The 23698-nt window shown below is 42.5% G+C and overlaps 1 protein-coding gene across 5 annotated transcripts; it reads right to left on the bottom strand.

Moving 5' to 3' along the window:
• Positions 1 to 1011: 1011 nt before the first annotated feature.
• Positions 1012 to 22162, bottom strand: LOC309534150 (actin, alpha cardiac muscle 1-like). Of its 5 annotated transcripts, none has more exons than XM_082226204.1 (9): positions 21917 to 22150; positions 17820 to 18008; positions 15400 to 15528; positions 10703 to 10813; positions 8520 to 8604; positions 6461 to 6622; positions 3380 to 3571; positions 2061 to 2242; positions 1012 to 1279 (listed from the first exon to the last, which is right to left on the bottom strand). In XM_082226204.1, the coding sequence occupies exons 2-9, from the start codon at positions 17946 to 17948 to the stop codon at positions 1136 to 1138; spliced, it is 1134 nt and encodes a 377-aa protein (XP_082082330.1). In that variant the 5' UTR covers positions 17949 to 18008; positions 21917 to 22150; the 3' UTR covers positions 1012 to 1135. The 5 variants fall into 5 exon arrangements, with proteins under 5 accessions (XP_082082330.1, XP_082082331.1, XP_082082329.1 ...); XM_082226205.1 differs by having other exon boundaries at positions 17820 to 17967; XM_082226203.1 differs by having other exon boundaries at positions 17820 to 18024; positions 21917 to 22149.
• Positions 22163 to 23698: the final 1536 nt, after the last annotated feature.

Genomic DNA, 23698 nt, shown 5'->3' with positions numbered 1-23698 from the left:
ATAATAGATTTCCCTATCCCTACCTTCCCCAACCTGGTTCACTCCATTTCAGATGGCAACTCCCATCATCCCTGATCATAGACCACACTGATGAGAATTGTAGTCAGGGCGAGGGAGGCCTGGGATGTTTTGCCTCAATAGGCAAGATGCGCCCCTGCCACCGCCACCACCAGATCTGAGCCTTTCCCTGTCCCCATCATGGCATCCGCACTGCCACCAGCCCTGCCACAACTGCACCCACAGCTGCGCCTATGCTGCTGCCACGATGCAGTGGCAAGGGCACAGCATTAGTGGTGAGGGCGAGCGCACTGTGGTGGCAGCAGCATGGGCAAAGTCACAGTGGGGTTGGCAGAAGAGGAGCCGGGCTGGCAGCAGCACAATGGGTGGAGATGAGGAGAGGGTTGGATCTGTTATACCATAGGATTGCCGAGTCTTCAGAAGTTGGAATTTTTGCAAACATTCCATTATATTACAGCAACTCCGCCAAGGGAAACTTGTATTAAATGGAGGGGGGTAAATCCCATGCTGATATTATCACAATGCCAATGGGTAATTAATTAATGAGTGGCTACAATTCATCAAATGACAAAGTCATGTTAATCTTAGTAGCAGGATTTTACCAACTGCTCTTAAAAAAAGTAGAAAACTAATAGTAGCTAGCATGATGTTAGGTGTGACAAGTGCTATTTCAAAACTCTACCTAGCAATGAAGTTGACTTCGTAGCCTTGAGCAAATCAGTCTGCTTAAATCATTGGGTTCTTGTGAGGATAAAATGTTCATATTAAAGCCATACAGAGCTCATTGGATATTGCATATGACACTGAACATCATATTTCAAAGCATGAAGTATTACATCCCCTGGTGAGCAGTGTTAGGAAACTTCCTACCTGCAATAACTTCTTTAATAACCAATGAAGTATTTTCTAAGGATCCTTGTTTGAATGGAAAATATGGGGTGTATGTAATATGGGGTGTACGTATTTGAGGCATCCAGAAATGACAACATCTGCTCAGTTAACATCACTTTTATTGTGTTTTCAGACTAGGCAGTGAGGGAAAGCTTAAACTAAATTTCCAGAGAAATTTGGTAGAGAAACACCACAAGGTAACATTTAGGGTGAACCACAAGCATATTCAAAAGCATTTGCGATGGACAATGGAGGGACCAGATTCCTCATATTCATCTTTGCTGATCCACATTTGCTGGAAGGTCGAAAGAGAAGCCAATATGGATCCCCCAATCCAGACAGAGTATTTACGTTCTGGAGGTGCAATCATCTAGAAGAAGGAGGGAGATGAAGAAGGGAACATACAAATTACCGGTAGGTGACAATCATTCTCATTTTAGTCATCATGTCTTCTAATCCCTATTATTATCATTCTGGAATATGCAAGCAATACAAGCTTTTGGCTGTGTGACTACGATAGCTACAAAGTGGTATGCAAGTCAGGTCAACTGTAAATCAATAAAACCATAAAATTAAATATAATCCTTTGCTTTATGACAAATTTGCAACTAAGCCAATTAGATGAATTAAAGGAGGATAAGGCTATGAATGGCTACCAGCCATGATGGCTATCCTCCCCACCCTGTTGCGACATTATGCCTCTATATATCAGTTGCTAGAAATTGGAAGTAGGACAGTGCTGCTGTACTTGGGTCTTGCTTATGGACTTCCCATAGCATCTGGTTGGCTGCTGGGAGGACAGAATGCTGGACTAGATGGTACTTGGCCTGATCTAGCAGGGCTCTGCTTATGTTCTTATCCATTCAGCCTAGCATCTTCCAAAACACCCCCCAAATATCTCAAAGGCAGGTCACCATGGAAATAGCTATATTCAGTTAGAGACTTAATTGTTAGCATGGTGTATATAGCCATTGACAAACCTATACTCTGATTAAAGTGAGGAAGAGCAATCAGGTGGCTTTGAACAAAAGCCACATAAAATCTGGACATGGATCTCTTGTGTTCTAGCTTCTCATCTTTTTTCCCCTCCAGAAATCACATGCTCCGGCCTATTCATGGCCTCTTAGATTGATGTTAGATGTAACATTGACCTTGATCTTCATTGTACTTGGAGCCAAAGCGGTAATCTCCTTCTGCATACGGTCCCCAATGCCAGGGTACATGGTGGTCCCTCCAGAAAGCACATTATTAGCATAAAGATCTTTACGGATGTCAATATCACATTTCATTATACTGTTATAGGTTGTTTCATGGACACCGGCAGACTCCATCCCTGGAAAGAAATGAAATTACGAGGACTGATTGATCACGTATTTCTAAGCAAGCCACTCTCACTTTTTTAAAAAGAGTGCAAGAATGTGATACTAAATAAAGAGAGGCTGATTTTAGATCTTTCCCGTTATTTTTGATCAGTAGGGTGGGATATGATAGTGAAAATATTTTAGGTGGCTGGTCCAGGTGCTCAGTTGGAGGGATAACAGTAATCCAGATTATGCAAACGACAACAGCTTTATAGTTACCAACCAGATTTAATTATTTAATTAATTTTGATATTAATTAATCTTGTATAAGGACCCCATGCCATCCGTATGTATGTGTGCCTAGAAACTGTGGGGCATAATATAAGTGTGAATGAGCCCTTTGTGTAGCGGATGCTCTTCCCAAAACCAGTTTGTTTGCCATCAGAAGTTTAAGGTCGCATAAGGCATATTATCCAAAGTTTTAAATCGGCAATGTTAACCTAATGTGAAACATCCATTTTCACAAACAAACACGTCTTTCCCTTTAAGATACACACGCGCTTGATCCTTTCCTGGTAATGAATGTAATTTTTTAAAAGAAAACAGTGAGAAGTCCCCTTATACACTCCTTAAATCTGATGCCAATAAACGTGCAGTGGACACTTGGGTTGCGAACATGATCCATGCAGGAAGCACGTTCACAACCCTCAGCGCAGCGTCTGCGCACGCACAGGTTGTGATTTGGTGGTTTTGCGCATGCGCGAGTGCCGAAACCTGGAAGTAACCAGTTCCAGTACTTCCAGGTTCGGCGCAGTGCGCAACCGGAAATCACACAACCCAAAGCGTCTGTAACCCGAGATATGACTGTATTTAGTATTTAGGGGTAAACATTGTTTTAAGCTTATATGAAGCAAATTCTTGTTAGATTGATCTGTCTTCCAGGGTACCTCTTCCCATGTATACCAGCTACTCAGTCCATTTTGTCAACCGGATTAATCTACAAGTGCTCATGCCAAATTAAATTAGATGCAACAGCATTTTCTCTCATCTTTACTTTTTTTGTTCACATAGCAAATATGGTCATGACAGTAACATCTCCAGTATAGCAGTACAATAACATGTTTTCTTTGCCTGTTAACCACAGCCACGGGAAACAAGCGCAGACCCACCTATGAACGATGGCTGGAAGAGAGTTTCAGGGCATCGAAACCGTTCATTGCCAATAGTGATGACTTGACCATCGGGGAGTTCGTAGCTCTTCTCCAGGGAAGAGGAGGATGCAGCAGTGGCCATTTCGTTCTCAAAGTCGAGAGCCACGTAGCAGAGCTTCTCTTTGATGTCTCGCACAATCTCACACTCAGCTACAAACATCAAGCAGTGAGGTGTAAGACGATAGCAGAGGGCTCTTGGGTTATTGATCAGAATCCTTATAAGCACAGTCCTTCCCAGAATGGAAAATCGGTCTCCCTTGGCCCTGCCGTACAGGCAGAACAAAGAAAACACTTGGGCTACAAGCTTTGTCCTTTCAAGGTATGTCTTTTTTAAGAGCTACAGCTTTCCTAACAAAGAGCCAGCCTCCATTTCTCCAAGGAGAACGAAGGATATAAATGCTGCCACTTTAAAGCACACGATTTGAAAATCCCTTCGAAATGTCATATCTACCAGGGTTAGTCTGAACGACTTCCTTTTTAATTAGCACCTTTCCAGCCTAATCTCTTGGCTCTGAAAGGCGTTAAGAGTGCCTTCCTTATGTAAAAGTCAGTTGACTGGTAGAGCATGCTGACTTAAAAGCCACCTGGGTCTAGACACATCAGTTTAAAGTGTTGTAAATTTAAACAGGGAAAACGGGTAGAGAAAAACGGGGCTCCACGTCGTCATCTGGTGGCACAATGTTATATCACACATACAACACATATAAATCGTTTTTTCTTTACCAGTCTAGCTGAGCCCCTGGGCTATAAATTTGGTATACGGTCCTCCCTTTCCTCTGTCACCTCCTTTAAACATCCAAGGTTGCTACATAGGTGATCCCTACCTGTGTGAGTATTAGGACTCGTCTTTAAGAACCTTAATATAGGATAACCATCTTCTTAATTCTTAAGCATCCATCTGCTTTCTTTTAGCCTTTTATGCATTATAAAACAAATGAAATACTCCTAGTAAAGGCTGAGAAAAGATTCTTATTTTCACATGAAAGCAGCACAAATCTTTCATTTGATTTCTTCCCATCAGATGAAAGAAATCACAGAAGTTATTTTGAAAGGTTGGTCAGCTCAGCATTCTTGAAAGGGTCCACTTTAATATTCTGGTGTCTCATAAGGGACAGATGAAGCCAGGTCTGGGGCCAATTGTGGCTCTCCAAGCCTTTCTGTCCAGCCCTTGAAACTCTCTCCAGACTTTGCCCACCCATAGACCACCTCCCTTCTCTTGGCCAGGTCTTCAACCAGCTGTACTGCAATCCCACCTCAAGGTCTTCTGTCTGACTTGAACATGTCATTGAACTGTGGTATTGCCTCATGTTTGCCAGGATGGGAAATGGAGACATGTGTGGGTATAGAAAGCTTTGCCTTTTGTGTAGCTCAAAATAGCATACTACCCACTTTTTCCTCTGGTTCCTGAAAGGTTGCCTACAAAGGACTGAGGCCCCCAGGCTCAAAAAGGTTTCCCACACCTATGCTTGATTTATGAACTCTTCTTGTGTAAGAAAATCCAGCAGTACACCTGGACAGATAGAGATCCTGGATGGATCATGCAATGAAGAAATCAGTGGCAGGAGCAGATACAAGGCCCAATAGTTGAAGCTAGCAGTAAGATCTTGATGTTGGGCTGACCTTCATTCTAACAACACTTGTATTTCATTTTTGCACATTAGATGGCACAGTGTTGGAAGTTTACTCCTTATTAAAATTAATTGGGTGTTGCAGTCTTAAACATTTGGCATAGTTTATAGGCCTTTTCTCTTCTTACTCCATGCCCCAGGCTGAAGACTTGACAGTTCAGCAAGCTGTATTCGCTCTCACCATAAGAAAAGTCCTGGATTGGACCAAGGCCCATCTAATCAAGCCTTCTGTTCCCACAGTGGCCAATCAAGCCTGCAAGCAGTACCTGAGTACTGCACCCATTTGTGATCTCAAGCTGGTCTAGAGAAGCATACTGACTCTGACAGTGGGTGAAGAATAGCCGTTGTGGATGGTAACCATTGATAGCCTTATCTTCCATGAATTTATCTAATTGTCTTTAAAGTCATGCAAGTTGGCAGCCATCATTACATCTTGTGGAAGAAATTTCCACAGTGTAACTATGCACAATGTTAAGTTATACTTTCCTTTTGTGCATGCTGAATCTTCCCACATTGCTTATTTTTATGTACCTCAGTCATGTTCCCCCCTACTCCCACTTCCTGTAAAGTAAAAAGCCACACCTGGTGTAACTTTTCAATGCAATGGAAGTATTACAGTCCTTTGGCCATTTTAGTAGCCCTTTTCTGAACCTTTCCCAGCTCTACAATATCCTTTTAGAGGCTGAAAACTGTGAAAAGTAATTCCAAATGCAGGCATACAATAGGTTTGTTTAACAGCACGATGATGATGGCAAACTTATTTTCAGTTCGTGTCCTAATAATCCTTAGCATGGATTTCACCTTTTTCACAGCTGCCACATAACCTCAGACTATCATGGGGTGAGGTGCGAAAGAGTGTGCTTAGCAGGTTGCTGTTAAATCTTTCTTAGGTTTTGTCTTTTTCTTTCTTTTTATTTTATTGACTATTTTTGTATATTTGGGGTGGGAGTGGGAAGCATAAAGAAAATTTTGATTTTTTAAAAAAGAATTAGAAAATCAGAAAATCAAAGAACATAATTCATGCCTCGATGCTAGGTGGTTCTTCAATAACATCATGTTGATAGCGATCAAGCCATTTTTTGAAGAGAAAATATTTTGAAGAGAGAATATTTATCCAATATGATAACAGAATATAGACTCTTAAGAGTTGGAAGGGACCCAAGGGCCATCTAGTCCACCCCCTGCAATGCAGGCATCTCAGCTAGAGCATCCATGATATGGCAGAATAAGACAGCATTATCAGAAGTAAACAGGAGGTGGAATTGAAATAATGAATCCCATTAGCCCTGCAGAAGGACTTCTGCTTTTGCAAAGGGGCTTTCCCCTCCTCATGCATCCCTGAAATGATGAAACAATTGTCTTAGCACAACACTATATTCCTCCCTTGATCTGTAGGAAAAGCACCGATTACCTGTAGTAACAAAAGAGTATCCCCTCTCTGTAAGAATTTTCATGAGATAGTCGGTGAGATCTCTTCCAGCCAGATCCAGTCTCATGATGGCATGTGGCAGGGCATAACCTTCATAGATAGGTACATTATGTGTGACACCGTCCCCAGAGTCCAGAACTATCCCTAAGAGAGAGGAAGAAAATTAGAAGCGTCAGCATTCTTCTCCGTAGACCTTGCCCTGCCCCACTCTTTCTGCTAAATTAAACCCTTTGACAACAACTGGGATTGAAAGGAGAGACTGCAAATGATAATCCCTATTGTCTCCATGCTGAGTGGAACTCAGAGGGAAATTGCTGGCCTATACAAAGAAGAAATTGCCTTCATGAAAGAGTCAGAAATTGCATGGCATTGTTCTCTCTGAAACAGATGCTAATGATAATGATCTTCTTACATTTCTATAGCCTTTCACAAAAAAAAAGGATCCCAAACAATTTGCAAAGAATATCAAAATGCTGATGTATAAACATACAGATTTGCCACTAAAACGCGGAGGTTTTTTTTAATGGAACAATAAAACAGCAGCTATTTACAAGGTAACATATATTGCTACAAAAAGACCCACCTGTGGTCTCCCTTCCACAGAGAACTTGTGGACTCTCCCTGAACCAGGTGTGAGACAGCCACAGACTGCCCTAATAAACTCAAAAGCTATAGCCACTAAAAACCCTGAATTTTTGAGCTGGATTTTTTTCTGGCTAGTTGACAACCCTATTTAATGGGTGCCTCCAGACTGTCAGTATTTTGCAGGAGGAATTCAGACACAAGCTGGAACTTCAGGTTTGCACCGTTTAAAATGGATTAAAGCACCCCATTGCTCTAGCAAAACAAATCCACTTTAAAATAGAGGACTTTTTGTGGCTTGGGAAAGTCATGGAGAAATGCACTGAAAAGTATGGGATGAATGCCTGACTAACAAGAAGAGGAATAAATCAAGATGACTGGAGGATGAATGCTCAAGAAATATTGGATATAATCTAAACCAGGGGTCAGCAAACTTTTTCAGCAAGGGACTGTCCCTCAGACCTTGTGGGGGGCCAGACTATATTGGGAGGAAATTAACGAATCCCTATGCCCCACAAATAACCCAGAAATGCATTTTAAATAAAAGGACACATTCTACTCATGTAAAAACACGCTGATTCCCGGACTGTCCGGGGGCTGGATTTAGAAGGTGATTGGGCCAGATCCGGCCCCCGGGCCTTAGTTTGCCTACCCATGATCTAACTCTGAGTAAGTTTTGTGCACACAGATCTTGATGAGTGCTCAATAAATAGGTTGTCTGGAGGGGCACCCTGGATTGGTGAAGTTAGCCAACAAGTCACAGCCCTGGTTGGTAGGGTTGCCATGTACCCAGAGAGGGTGGTGGCCATGTGTTTCCCATTTCTGGGGGGGTTGCCAGGAATATATAGTAAATATAAGATACTTTAAGTCAAAGCCAGGAGCATCATCTTCACTATGTGTAATTTAGTAACTAACCCACCATACAGTCACGGTGTAGGCGCTTTCCTTCTCCATCTTTTTGATGAATAGTTAAGCAAGTTTTCATTTGGCATTTGGATGTATTTTATAGAGCTTGCTGAAGAAAATAGGTCATTTCCAATGCAATTAGAAAACAGGCTACTGTTAAATATGCAGCTATTATTTTGTAGGGGGACAACAATTGCTTCAGGAACATTATCTGGGATAAAAGGGTTTTCCTTCCTGTGCACACCAGCGGGCCGGTGGGGGGGGGGAGTGGCTGGCTTCCAACCACTTTGATTTTTTGATTGGAGAAGGGAAGAGTTTAACTCTACAAAACAGCAGTTCTGATTGGTCACAGGCAATTATTGGCTGGAGATCGAGTGTTCCCAATTCTCTCTCTTTTCTTTCCAGATGTTAATTCAGTATGGTAGGGGCTTATTAGAAGATCTGGTTTTCTCATAATAGCCTGGTAAGGAAAAATAGGGGCCAGTGTATCAAGATACATATATGTGAGGAAACCTTCTTTTTTTAAAGATGATGACATCAGTTTCAAACTCACCAGTAGTTCGGCCAGATGCATAGAGAGAAAGAACCGCTTGAATGGCCACATACATTGCAGGCACATTGAAAGTTTCAAACATGATCTGTAGGTGGCAAATGAGAGGGTCTTAGGATCTCTCAACATAGAAAGAGAATGCTACAATGCTATTAAAATCTGGTTTTAAGATACCCAATTTTTCTAGCAGCATTATATGCTTGGTTCCAAATTGTGCACAGGAGCTATAGTATCCAAGATAAATCATACTTGCAGTGGTGGACATATGAGAATAAAGGTGTAGGGAAGACAATGATTTCCATTCCATCCGATCGTTGTTCCATGCAGCGCTGCCTCAGTTCCACTGCAGTTTGGCTTCCAACAAAGCCTGTTATTTGTCTCACTGTCCACTGTGGTGGAATTTTACCAGATTAATTACACAACTAATTAAATTATCCTCACGTTATTCCACACCACGCCTAAGTCTATCTTTCAAAGTCCCTAGTGAAAGAAACTGAATGAAGATGACAAATGATCCCAGACAGTTTACACCAAACAAGACATGCAATTTCATTAACAGTATTGAGCGTAATAAATTGAAATAATGAGGTTTCCCCTCTGGATTTTTTAAATGCAGAATTCTGGGCTTGCTGTCTAATTGCAGCCTGACAGCGGTGAAACCCCTTTTATTCTAGCTTTAATCCCTGTTTCTTTTGACAGTAACCTGACTCAGCTCAACTGAAATGGCCTCTAAATTCGTTAATTCACAGTCTCTCCGAAATGAGCATCTCAGCAGTATACTTCTCTGAGAAAAGGTGGATGACTAGCATTTCATTATCTTTCTCCGCTTCTGAAGAGCAATAGACCTCACAGACCTACCACTTATCAGAAATCATTTGCTGCAAAACTGTGAAATTGCTCTTTTGCAGAGTCCGCACAGCCATTTCCACAGCATGGAAGAACAAAGGCAGGGGAGCTCTGCTTCTGATACTCTGGCAGCAGAAAGGTAAATAATTCTCTGTTCCCGGACATAGAAACTTAGAAATTTGCAATGCATAACTGCTCCTTGTTTCGGTGGTTATCTGTTTGCACTGTAGTCTAAGAGGGTATTCCAGATAGGAGCCTTATGTCTACTACAAATGGGTCACAAAGATCCTATTATTCTGTTTGTGCATCTGGTATACTTTCATACTTTCAGCCTGTCAGGGGACAGCCATTGGAACAGGGGAGGGAGGCAGGGGAATACAGAGAGTCTCCGACGCTTCGCTCCTCATCCAGCGCTGGGGAAAGCCACATATCCAGTGGAGCAGAGTGGGAAGGGGCCAGCCAAGCAAGGAGAGGGCTTGAAGATGCTGCAGAGAGCCCAAGCGCCTCACCTAGCCTGGCTGGCCAGGAGGCAGATATGCAACTTCCGTCACCCAGTTTGCGCAGAGGGGTGAAACGCAAGGAGGGGAAGCAGAGATTTGGGGTGTCTAAGTTCTTATATTGGGGAAGAAGCCGGAAGAGGCCACTCCCGGATTCTGCAAGTGACTAAGACGGACATGAACATGTTGATTCTGCACTGTACAGTGGTGCCTCGCAAGACGAAAATAATCCGTTCTGTGATTCTCTTCGTCTAGCGGTTTTTTTGTCTTGCGAAGGAAGCCCATTGACGGATTAGAGGATTAGTGCTATTAGCGCTATTAGCGGCTTTTAGCGGCTTATCAGCTTATCGGATCAGCTGATAAGCGGCTTAGCGGCTTAGAAAAGGGGGGAGGGGGGAAACCTGCAGGAACTCGCAAGACATTTTCGTCTTGCGAAGCAAGCCCATAGGAGATTCGTTTTGCGAAGCACCTCCAAAACGAAAAACACTTTCGTCTAGCGAGTTTTCCGTCTTGCGAGGCATTCGTCTTGCGGGGCACCACTGTAAATAGTTTGCAACAATAAAACCTGTAAAAGACAGGTCGGAGTCCTGCCTGCTTACTCACAAGCAACCACCACCCGCATCTGACACAACCCTAAATATTTATTGATATTCTGCAGCTTGTCATCCATACCAGTGGGTGGAGCTTGATGGAATGCATGTGAGCTGTCCCTGCCCCTCCCTGCCATCACTCCATCCCAGCTGCCCCGCCCCACTTTTGGGCATGACAGCCACAGCCATTTTTGTTTCTCTGCTAAAACTGGAGTTTTCTAGCTCAGAAGGGAAGCAACATCCAAAGAATTACCTGGGTCATTTTTTCTCGATTAGCCTTGGGGTTTAATGGCGCTTCAGTCAGGAGGACAGGGTGCTCTTCTGGGGCAACTCGAAGTTCATTATAGAAGGAATGGTGCCAAATCTAAGGGACAGGGGGTTGAAGGCAAACATACAGGCAATGTGTGTTGAGTGTCGCCCAATGAATCTTTGCATTTCAAACAGCAAATGTAGCAAAATGAATACATATAGCATTAAGTCAGAGGTCAAACCAAACCCCTGGACAGTAGTGGCAAGGCTGGATAGAGTGGCACACCCACCTCTACTTCTATAGCCCTGCTACTAGTGCCAGTCAGGACAGAACATGAGGGCAAGGAGAAATGCCCTTCTGCTCTACCAGTTCCTAGGCAGCGAAAGGGCCTGGATTGGGCCCATTGCCATCACCTGATGGCAGCAGGGTCAGCACATTCCCCACCCCGAAACATCCCATGTTATGGGTTTCTGTGACTACCCAGCATTTGAGTGGGAACACTGGGGGTTTCCTCCCTTCCCTGCCACAGATGAATCTCCTCTTACAGTGAAGGCTGATAGGGCTGAGTGAAATTCATCTCTGCTACATTCAAACTCCTTCAGCACAGCAAATTGAGGTTTCCAATCCCTTTATTAGACCCCACATATTACACAGATATGCAAGTTCCTTCAATTTGCTCTGTTTCCTTGTGTGGAGGGGGATTTCACCACACTGTTCTTTTATGTGTGTGTTACATTTCTGGAACTTCTCACATCACAAACATAAAAAGCTTTTTTATACAAAGATACACCATTGGTCTATTGAGCCAATGACAAGTTAGACATCGGTCTCTGTTTTAAGGGAAATTCTATCATACCTTTCTGCCAGAAATTTTCGCTATCTATCACGAAAGTACCCTAACAATGTTGTACTCTCATAAGTGAATCAGCCAGCAAGTTTCAAATGCTGTTTTAAATCAGATGAAATGAACCAATTCTTATGAGAACTTCTGGTGTTGTTTGGTCTCAGGCCCCACATCTACGGATGACACTTGGTCTCCAGCAAAAATCTACAAAATGCCAAGTATAGAGGCTCTCCTATAAAAGCTTTTATCTGGACCCAAATGATATACTCAAATGAGTCGTAGTCATATTAAATAAGACATTTTCCACACTTAGGGACCAATTCAAATGTGCAAGAGTGTACACAGTATAATCGTCCTCACATAATTGTGTCACGTGGGAACTGCATGACTGAAAAGCTCATTAAAATTCTCGTGCATATGGAAAATTAGCACAGAAGAGATGCTCGCTTTTGTTTCTCCACAACATGCTATCTTCCCACTTGCTGGGAGATTCTTCTTTAAGGGTACTTTCAAATAAGCAATCTTCGCTTGTACGCTGAGGTTGTACGGGCCCTCACAGCAGCTACCTACCTGCCAGTTTGAATAAGCTGTTTGTTCCTTGAGTGCTGCAGTTTAAGTGCCCTCATCCAAGGATGTTCAATTCAAAGCCTTTAAGATTTTATAAGAGTGGGGAAACTAGCGTGGTCCATGTGTGATGCATTACATACCAAACCGGGAGGTCTCCGTACCCATAGTACAAAGCTTTTTATGTCTGACTAGGTTCCATTTACGGGACGCGGGTGGCGCTGTGGGCTAAAGCCTCAACGCCTAGGGCTTGCCGATCGAAAGGTCGGCGGTTCGAATCCCCGCGGCGGGGTGCGCTCCCGCTGCTCGGTCCCAGCGCCTGCCCACCTAGCAGTTCGAAAGCACCCCCGGGGGCAAGTAGATAAATAGGTACCGCTTACCAGCGGGAAGGTAAACGGCGTTCCGTGTGCGGCTCTGGCTCGCCAGAGCAGCGATGTCACGCTGGCCACGTGACCCGGAAGTGTCCTCGGACAGCGCTGGCCCCCGGCCTCTAGATGTGAGATGGGCGCACAAACCCCACAGTCTGTCAAGACTGGCCCGTTCGGGCAGGGGTACCTTTACCTTTACCTTAGGTTCCATTTAAGCCCTAATTCCTTTGATTTTGTGAACACCAAAGAGAGATCAGATCTGTTCTCCACAGGCCACCATGGCATTCTCAAATACTTACAATTAAAATGTAAGATGGGGATGTGACCGATTTCCCTTCCATATGCCATTCAAGAGAAATGAACAGCCTCATTAGACATTTATGAAGTCAGAAGAAGAAGATAATGCTCCATTCTTGGGCTCCCCCCCTTCCTACATTAAATGTGCAGTAGCTGTGAATGCGTTAACACTCCTCTAGTACCCTAAGTGAATGCTCACTCTGGAAAATGGAGCAGCCCAGATTTGAATATTGTGAACTGAAGTATATGAGCTGGAGAATGCTTCGTTTCATTGCCCATGCATTCCATCTCTCACAGCTCCCTGGGAATGTCCAAATGCCTTATGGCAATAAAAACATGCACATATTTATAGAAACATTGCAATAAATGTGTCCTTTCTGTGGCTTACATCCAACTAAATTGTACTGTAAGCCCACTGAAACCAATGGACTTAAGGTTGTCAGGTTCTTTTATTTCAGTGTGTTTACTCTTGAGTATGACATTGGCACCATACATGTAAAATGACATGATCCTGCTTTAAAACAGTCGTTGCTTCCTTCAAAGAATTCTGGACGCTGTTAAGGGTGCTGAGAGTTGTTGGTAGATCTCTGTTCTCCTCACAGAGCTACAATTCCCAGAGTTCCCTGGGGGACGGATGGATTGTTAAACCATGCTGGGAATTGTCACCTTGACTGGGGCCATGCAGGCTGGGGCTGGTGGGCAACATCGGAGGGCACCATGTTGGCTACCGCTGGTGTCGAGACCAATGTTTCCATAGGGAATGTATTTATTGAAATATTTCAGTACTGCACTTCACCAAAGAAGTTCCACAGTGACGTACAATATTTAAAATGAAAAAGCTTTGGCAATGGAGCCATTGGTAAGTGTTTGGGGCCCAATCTGATTGGGGTGAATTAAAAGTGAATCCTTTGCTCCTGCTCTTCCCTAGCCTTGCTTGCGGCGATAGATGAGGAAGGAGAACTGGCAAAAGGACTACTAGAGGAACAGCATCTGCAACCACTCTCGTCGCTTGCTTTGTGCTTTTAAGGGGGTCGGCATGATACTCGGATTGCCACAGCTGGCAGCCTGAAGGACACGGCCTCAAGAGAGCACAGTGAAGAAGCCAATTCAGATGCTGCCTCTTAACTGCAAACCTATGTTGCGACACAGAAAGCTGACATTTTAGGAATGGCGAGGGTGAATTATTGAGATTTAGTGTATGTGTGGGAATCAGGACTGCGTTCCCCGAGGCAGTGAAATGAAGCACAACGAGAAGTATATGGAAAAGCTATACTTCCATCTAGAGGACGGAGAGTGTAGTTTTCCTTTCCTCTACAGACAAGCACAGGGAAACTCAGAGGCTGTTTCCAGATGACCTGAGCATGCATCCTCATTTGTTGACAGAAGGTTTGCGGGGAAACTAGATGATGCTGACTGTTTATTGAACATTCATTCCTCATTGTCTTTGGGGAAGACAGGTGATGTTGCATCAAGTGTGTGGATGGAGGAATAGGGAACAGCCAGCCTTTGCCAGGTGTGAGGAGTTGAATCTTTTGGGGCGGATCCAGCCAGCATATATGCCACTATTAAGTTTAGTCAGGCAAAGCAATGGACTATAAGCTAACCAGCCAGACCTGTAAAGAAACCTATTTGATTGTAGTTGGCCAGAGCAGATAATATGGTAAGTTTGGACCTCTATTAAATATGTCTGTGCTTGTGGCTATTCCCTTCTACAGATCTGCTCCATCTCTGCCATGCTTTTCCCCCAGGACTTTGCTTCCTCACAGAGGAATAAACACGGCCCCTTACATTTATTCTCCCAGCCATTTAGCTTTTTAAATGCTGAGCCAGCAGTCTAGGAACCATTTCTGTGTGGTGTGATCCCATGGTACCCAGAAGTGTGCGTGAATAATGCAATTGTGCAGCTTTTATATACACATATAGAAGCTTAGCAGGGGGCGGCGGGGGGGGGAGGGGAGTGCCAATTAGCTGGGAAAGGCCCATGCAATCAGCCCCACCCATGGGACCATGTTGTTCACAGATGCTTTCCTGCGGAATGGGATTGCACCGCATGGAAGCAGCTACCATGTGGTTGGTTGGGCATGAGAAAGGGACTCTTCCATCTCCCCCTGGATATGCCCCAGGTGTTTTTACTTGCCAATTCAAAGTGTTGGTGCTGACCTTTAAAGCCCTAAACAGCCTCGGTCCAGTATACCTGAAGGAGTGTCTCTACCCCCATTGTTCAGCCCAGACACTGAGATCCAGCGCAGAGGGCCTTCTGGCGGTTCCCTCATTGCGAGAAGTGAGGCTACAGGGAACCAGACAGAGGGCCTTCTCGGTAGTGGCGCCCACCCTGTGGAACACGCTCCCTTCAGATGTGAAGGAAATAAGCAGCTATCCTATCTTCAAAAGACATCTGTAGACAGCCCTGTTCAGGGAAGTTTTTAATATTTCATGTTGTATTGTATTGTTTTTAACACTTCATTGGGAGCCGCCCAGAGTGGCTGGGGAAACTCAGCCATATGGGCGGGGTATAAATAATAAATTTATTATTATTATTATTATTATTATTATTATTATTATTATTATTATTATTAAAAATGCAGAAAATAATCACAAATAGTGACAAATAAACAAAACCTACTGACCTTTTCCATGTCATCCCAGTTAGTGATAATCCCGTGCTCGATGGGATACTTCAGGGTCAGAATCCCTCGTTTGCTCTGTGCTTCATCACCAACATAGCTGTCTTTTTGTCCCATCCCTACCATAACCCCCTACAAAAGCAAGCCATCAAAAGGAACATATCAAATTCAGTATCACATTGCAAATGTTTGCCAAGAGTCACTTCTATTGTCATTTCTGCAACATAGATCAATGATAATAGGACCAACAGTGCATGTCTACTCAGAAGTAAGTCCCACTGAATTCAATAGGATTCAATGCAGTTTACTCACAGCAGCAATGTCCTGTACGACACCAAAATTCACCCTCCTTGCCTTCTGTTCTACATCATAGTTGCAGTGCCCCTTATGGCACCCCCAAGGCTCTGTGCCCAGTATGAAGGAACCAGTTGCTCTCCCTTAAAGCTGCCTCTGTTCACAGGAATGCGTGCATAGGATTGCAACGTGAGTAGTAAAAAAACAATTTTACATGCTTTTCCCATTTCTTTCTTCGACAGTTTCACACAACCACCTCCATTGTTTTACTCAGCAGAGTTAGTTCCTATTTTATTGAAATGACTTTAAAGCAAAAGCGCAGGGAAATTCTCATCCAATAGTGTTAAAAATTAATTTAAAACCTTTTCAGATTATGGCAAATTATTTTACCATTTCAAATGCTGTATTAGAAGGTAAGCATTTGAAGTTTAGTGTCATCTTCAATCTCCTGCTCATTGGACTTTGGAAATATAACTACCACAGGAATGAAACAATAAAAGTGAAGCATCTTTTAAGCTGTTAGAATTAAGTGCTAACTTCACAATCCTATGCATGTTTATTTGGAAGGAAATCCCACTACTGTATATTCAATAGGATTACACTACAACCATTAAAATCAATGGAACTTAAAATGCTTAACTTTGGCTGAATTCCACCCCAGCAATAAAATACTCCTAAACAATTCTTATGGAAAGCCAATGTACATTCCTGTTACTCGGTCTCTGCTTTCTTTTGACACTGACTAGTATGCAGAAGTTCCAAGACTTTGATTAGCTTCCAGGTTTTTTTAAAACATACTATTTGATGTCAAATATTTTGGATTCCTTTCTTTAAATCTAAATTGCTGACAAGGTAAATTATCAAACTGTGAGACTGAAAATCAATTCAATGATTGCATGGTATCTGTGGAGGGGTGTTAAATAGTGGTACATATTCAGCAGTTTTTTAAAATCAAAAGTTCTAAACAGCAACATGCAAGTTACAAGCTTTGCAGCAAGAGTAAAGTAAATCTGACAACTGGAAAAAACATATTTAATGGGCAATGCTTATTCTGTTCCCTTAGGCCTGCATTAATTAGGCAATTATAAGTTTTTTCCATTGTATACATATTTTTACTAGATGCTTGTTAATTTCTTGATGACCTATGGCATTACTTAACAACTATGCTTACAAATCAAGCTACTAATAGGCATCACTGCAAAATAAGATCAACCATATATGTTGCTTGAAATGACATCCACAAAATTTTATTCAGCTCCAAAAATGGTTTATGTATTTGAGTAACAGTATGCACACAGCATTAAATTTAAGGACTTTTTTAAAAAAGGTAAGAACTGTGTTGCAGAATCAGATCAAAGGTCTGTCTATTCCAGCATTTTGTTTCCGATCATAACCTAGAAGCTTCTGGAAGTTGACAATCTTTTTTCCAGCTCCTCAAATCCAAACAGACTTGTTAAACCAAAAATCAAATGGGTCTGGGGAGAAGCACATCAGGGATAGGCAGTGGTTCTTCATGACAACATGGAATAATAGAGAGCAGATAAAGAGTTATCTCTTTAACACTGTTCTTGCTAGCAAAAAATGATGCTCTGAAGAAGAAGAAGAAGAAGAAGAGTTTGGATTTGATATCCCGCCTTTCACTCCCCTTCAGGAGTCTCAAAGCGGCTAACAATCTCCTTTCCCTTCCTCCCCCACAACAAACACTCTGTGAGGTGAGTGGGGCTGAGAGACTTCACAGAAGTGTGACTGGCCCAAGGTCACCCAGCAGCTGCATGTGGAGGAGCGGAGACGCGAACCCGGTTACCCAGATTGCGTGACTACCGCTCTTAACCACTACACCACACTGAAGCTACTGCTGGTGAGCAATCCAACATATTCCGTTGAATAAGAACCCTGTATCTCATTGGGCACATGTACCATGGTTTAGTGGCCTACTTTATCCTGCCTTAAACATGCCATGGGACTTTTCCCCTTTGAACAGCAGACACCTCACCTCCCCAACCCTGTTTCCCATGCGCAATGCTATTTTGGAAGTTCTGTGTTTTGAAAGTGTCTTGCATGTGGTAGATGTAGAGTTGGAGATATTTCTCTTGATTGTGGGCACAATTTCCCTTAAAATAAAAACTGACCTGGTGCCGGGGTCGTCCAACGATGGATGGAAAAACAGCCCTTGGAGCATCATCTCCGGCAAATCCAGCTTTGCAAAGTCCAGAGCCATTGTCACAGACAAGTGCTGTGGTTTCTTCATCATCACACATGGCTCCTCAGTGTCCTAGGCTGTGGAAACAGCGGTTCAGGGGGAAGCCGGTCTAGATTATCTGGGAATAATTAAAACTACAAAATGTAATGTTAGAAAAATGGAGAGAGAGAGAGAGAGATAGTAAGTTCTCTGGTAAGGTCAGCAAATTTATGAATCAATCCTTTAAATATATACTGTATATCTAATTCAAGCTAGCATACTCTTTGAGACCATGATTCCCAACATTCCAGGACCTACTGGCATGTCTTAAGCAAGCAAGTACTTTATTATGGTCACAGACCAGCATAAGCAAAACATCTAAATAAATAGCATAACAATACGAATCTAAGTGAATAATTATTAAATAAATAGGAGCAAAAAGCAAACGTACATTTAAACATATACATAGAATACTTAATTAAGCATAGATGGGTGAGTAAAAATTTATAAGAAAAATTAAAAGATCAGTTAACACAGCTATATGTTTCGGGAAGTTTTTAATGTGTGACATTTTAATGTATTTTTAATCTTTGTTGGAAGCCACCCAGAGTGGCTGGGGAAACCCAGCCAGATGGGTGGGGTACAAATAATAAATTTATTATTATTATTATTACTACTACTACTACTATATGGGATGGGCTTCAGAAGTATGGATCTAACAATATGAGCCTTCAGTTTAGGATTGAATTGTAGCATAGACCATTCTTCGTCGAATATCTATCATGGCATGTCTTGACTTTGGCCTTTTCTATCTGTTCCTAAGAGATCCTTTTTACTTGTGCTCCATCAAAATTTAAAGACTTGCATTTTCCAGCAACTTTTGACTGTCATTGGCTGTTGTTTGCTCTCTGTGCTCTTTTTATGCTGTTTTAGTGATATGCTGTTATTTATTTGACTTTTTAAATTGCTGGCTATATAATTATTTTGATTTTGTTTGTTTGTTTCATATTGTTGACTCGGGCAGGAAAGGCGGGCTAGAAATTTTATTATAAATACCCGGTAAATAATCCCGGTTTCCACATGAAGCCAAAATTTCCCACACTCCACATAACAGACGGCAGCATCACCCTTGCCGAATGCACTGTGCTCTGGTGGAAGGGAATACGTTTAGAGAGTCAGGGACCTTGAGCAAGAGGAGACGTCCTAAGATAAGTGAAGCTAAACAAAAAGAGGGTAGCAGTACAAGAAGGAAAGTGGGAGCGGGGACAGAAAGCCGAGTGGCACATGGAAAATAGACAGACAGCAGACAGAGAGAACCAGAGGTAGACAATACAAATGGGGGGAGGGTGAGAGAGAATGGTAAGATTATGAGCAAGCATCAGGGATGAGACAGAACACAGGGAGCTGCTTTTTGCTGAGTCAGATTATTGGTCCACCTAGCTCACTAGTAGTCCAGTTCCAGCATCCCCAGGGCTGGTGTTTGATGCACATGATCCACAATCCAGGTAATCTGTAACTTCCTGATCAATGCTGTTTAATGAGCTGTCCCTTAAACCAGCTTCTATCCAAGTAGAAAACATAGCTGAGGTGTGTACACACACGACCACTGTACATCTGCTGGTTTGCTAAACTGACAGTACAAAGGTGTCACCTTTGGACATTTCAAAGCATTGAAATTATAAAATGCACACGTTGTTCAAAATAACCATTTAAGTTAGGGATGGGCAACATGTGGCTCCATCTTGCCCATCCAGCATGGCGAATGGTCATTTATGATGGGAGCTGTAGTCCAGCAATATCTGGAGGCCATAGGTCCATAGGCCCCACCCCTGATTTAAAGAAACATCTTATTTAAAGCGCCACCAAATCTCTACATTATTCCCAACGATATAAACAGTCATAGCAGCAAAGATCTAAAAATAGGCCTTCTCTGGAAAGTGTTGGTTAATGTTTTGGAATGGCAGCTGTTCTCATTAAGTGCTCACTTACAATAACTATTCTGTATCTGTGAACTGTGAGTTCCTTATCAAAAGGACTCTTCTGGGAAGTGCATTGAGACAAGTCTGGTTCCACTGACCAAAGACAACTTGCACATGTGCCTTCTGTTTGGGATTTTTCAAGTTCAGTTGTAAGGGAATAGGTACGTCCCTCCAACTAGCAACAACAGTTCTTGGCATCTGTCTTTCTTGAGAGACAATGGAGTGCACCTCCGGGAGGGGGGTCAAATTGCTGCGTTAGCAGCACCAAAGATACAAGCCTGGGCAATGTGTGTGGAGGTTCTGGGCTGCCCAGACGACAAGGCTCCTTTCTCTGCCTCGCTGGTCCAAAGGAAAGCAGAGCAATACGTTTGGCACCAGCTTGGCTGCAGGAGTTGGCAGAAGAAGGTGTACAAGGTGCCATCCATCATCTTAGGAACAGATTTGTGTAGGGTTTACTCCTTAGTCTTTTCTTCTCCTGAAGGTATCTCCTAAGGCAGCAGAAGTTTAGGACCAGAGTTCTTCTAGATGAGCTACCTTCCCAGGTTGATGAACCCTATCTGCTCCTCACTTCCCACTACAGTACATGCAGAAACCACCTTCTTGACTGTTGGACCCACTATTGTCCTCATCTGCTCAATCCACCAGAACCTGTCTTCACATGCAGGATGAGTCACTAACTCACTGAGGGATTGAGACCCATTAGCTGGTTTAGCCTGGTTTAGCAAGTCAGACAAAGCCATTCCTGGGGTGTGGTTGCTGTTGCATGCTGACAGCTTTTAGGAGCCACAGGTGAGAGCTGAATGCAGGTTGGGAACCAAAGGTGGACAAACTACTCCAGAAGGAGCACGGCATGTCCCCCACCAGAGGTATTACCCCTCCTCTAACAATCCATATGGCCATAGCAACAACAGAAACAATGAACAAATTGTTTCACAGCATAAAACCAAAAATGAACAAACAAACAAAACAGAATAAAGCACACAAAACAAGCTCTTTAAAAAAAAATGGACACATTTAGTCCACATTTATGCTCAAGTCGATTTGTTAGTTCCTGCTTAGATAAAAGATCTATTTTGAGGAGAGCAAAAAAGTGGTTCTGCAAGACTGACAAAATTGGAGGCAAGAAGGAACGGGGTGATGGTGTAAAAACATAGCTTGGGGCTAGGAGCTACAGTAGCAAAACTATCAGTACCAAGTGCATATCTGGTCTGGGTTGATATTCTACATGGAAGCAAGTTTCACAGAAATGTATTTAGGATTAGGATGCTAGCCAGCTGGACGCAAATTGATTTCTACTGATGCCTACTTCTGTATGGCGAAACAGGCAGTACTTAAATCATCTCCAAAGCTTCAATTCTAACATTTGGCTCGTCGTTTTTCTGTGACATGTTATCACATCCTGCATGAACACTTGTACTTCTGCCCCATGGAGAGATGTATGCACTCAAGACATGTGTGGAGTTCATCAGCCCTGTATGGGGTGATGAGTAGGTTTACATTGGTAACTAATTCAATTTGTTTAGGCCTATAGTGTTAGTAACCTGCAGAGTATCCCACTGGAATAGCAGCAATTCATACAGTTCCATCAGATATCAAGTGGTTTTGACAGTCACCAAATGATAGTCAATCTAAAATCAAGGCACTATTTGATATGCTGCTCCAATGGGGTAACTTGAATTAGAAGGGAATGCAATTGTTTGTGTCCTCACAAGGAACAAGATCTTCAAGTATACAGTGGTACCTCAGGTTACATATGCTTCAGGTTACAGACTCCGCTAACCCAGAAATATTACCTCAGATTAAGACCTTTGCTTCAGGATGAGAACAGAAATTGCGCAGCAGCTGCGCAGTGGCAGCAGGAGGCCCACTAGCTAAAGTGGTGCTTCAGGTTAAGAACAGTTTCAGGTTAAGAACGGACCTCCGGAATGAATTAAGTTCTTAACCTGAGGTACCACTGTACTCAGAAGAGCAGACACTCTCCCCCCCCCACACACACACACACCTCTGCAGTAACATCAAGTCTTGTTTTATCTTCTAAAAGGTGAAACAATATATGGATGATACTTACCAAACACACCAGGGAATGGTGAAAAACAGCAATAGTTCCCTTGGAACAAATGAAATGATCTCACCTTCTATTTCATTTATATCCAGCTCGTGGAATGAAATTCATAGAACGCCTAGGTCTGCCATGCCATTTTTGGAAACATTTTTTTTCTAGTTTGTGCTTATCAAAGCAACAGCTTAAAGGGCTAGATAAATTAGGGCAGAGTTTCTGATGCCATTGGATGTCTTCCCACTCTAAACTGCTGACAATGGCTTCCCTCACTTCCTCCACTCTACCAGTCTCCCTTTTGTCACTTCCTTTTCCAGTTTACACATAGGCTGAAACAATTTCTAAGCTCATGCCTAGAACTAGGGTTTTTGTTTGTTTCATCAGTACCTAGCTCTATGTTTATAGAGCTCTATTTATAGCTCTATTCATACTTAACAGGCACTGGTTTCAAAAGCAGAATTTACCATGTACAGTAGTGGTGAGCAAACTGTACATGTTGTTATCAGGATTCTGTGGTAGAGAGGCAGAAAATAGCCACCTTATCTTGAGATGAGGTGACTCTATGCTGAAAATGGGATATGACTCAGCAACTAGTCACTTACAAAGTGATAATTGCAGTTACTTCAGTTCTGTGTCATGCACTTTTGATCTGTGTTGCCTACAGCACATTTTAGTATCTGATATCTCAAACACTGGGAAATGTATTGTGTGTCCGTCTCTACAGGCATTGGGTTAACTTGGGGCAACAGAGTTGTACCCATCAGGCTACTTTCAAATCCAGAATTGTTCACAAATGCTTGGCATCAGTACCTACTTTTCAATAGCATCTTTTGAATTTCCTGTGCTCAGAGAGATCTGACACACACGTTAAAAACTTCTTAAAGGTGACTTATGCTTGTGCCAGAAGAACATTTGACTCACGTATAGGGGTATTGCAAGTGGTGGCCCCTCACATCCAGAAAAAACTACTCCAAAGGCCTAAGGGGCTGTCAGGGTAGTAAATAATGCAGGTGATGTGAGAGACTTACACTGGGGGTATGTGTGTAATTGGAGATTTTCTATATGAGAATGGAAGTGCTTCTACTCATACAATTGGATCTATAGATCTAAGCCCTAGTCTGTGGTGGGGAAGTCCCCATCAACACAGCATGTGTTGAATACATGCTCCTTTCTAAGTGTGGGGGGCCTTTCCTCTTTATTTGCTATATTTCCTCCTCCCATCAAGCCAGGACTATTTATTTTTAGACAAGGTATACATAGTTTTTTCATAAGAAATGTCAATTGTGGTGTAGGATAAAATAAATAAATTAAAAACACAAAATAAAAAAAATTACTCATTAAACAACAAACAAGAATTCAAAACCAATTCATCTCCCTGCTCCTTGTCATATAAAATAGTAATGTTAATTAGAAGAACACACCTCCCCCATATATAATCAGTACTTCAGAATCTCTTTTGGTGGTTTCCATAGGATGATTAGGTCAGGAATTCCCTCTTCAAAGATGACAACATTGTTACTGAGAACTGCAATAGTCATGCCCAGGAAGACTGGTGAATGTTTCGTTGGGAGTTTTTGCTGCCGTTACTGATACTTATTTTTGTATCTTTATTTTTATGTGGAAATTGTTCAGTTTGGTTATGTAGTTTTTGATGTGTTTTATTTATTTTTATGACTATTTTGCTATTAGGTTTGTAATTAGGTAAATCTTTTCATATTGTAAGCCGCCTTGAACACTGTTTTAAGTGTGGAAAGGTGGCATACTAATAAAATGATGATCTCAGCTGCCATCTTA

Source organism: Podarcis vaucheri (genome assembly GCF_965113315.1).
Source record: "Podarcis vaucheri genome assembly, chromosome: 1".
Lineage (NCBI taxonomy): Eukaryota > Metazoa > Chordata > Lepidosauria > Squamata > Lacertidae > Podarcis > Podarcis vaucheri.
The sequence above is the reverse complement of the archived record's forward strand: the minus strand, read 5'-3'. Positions and strand labels throughout refer to the sequence as shown.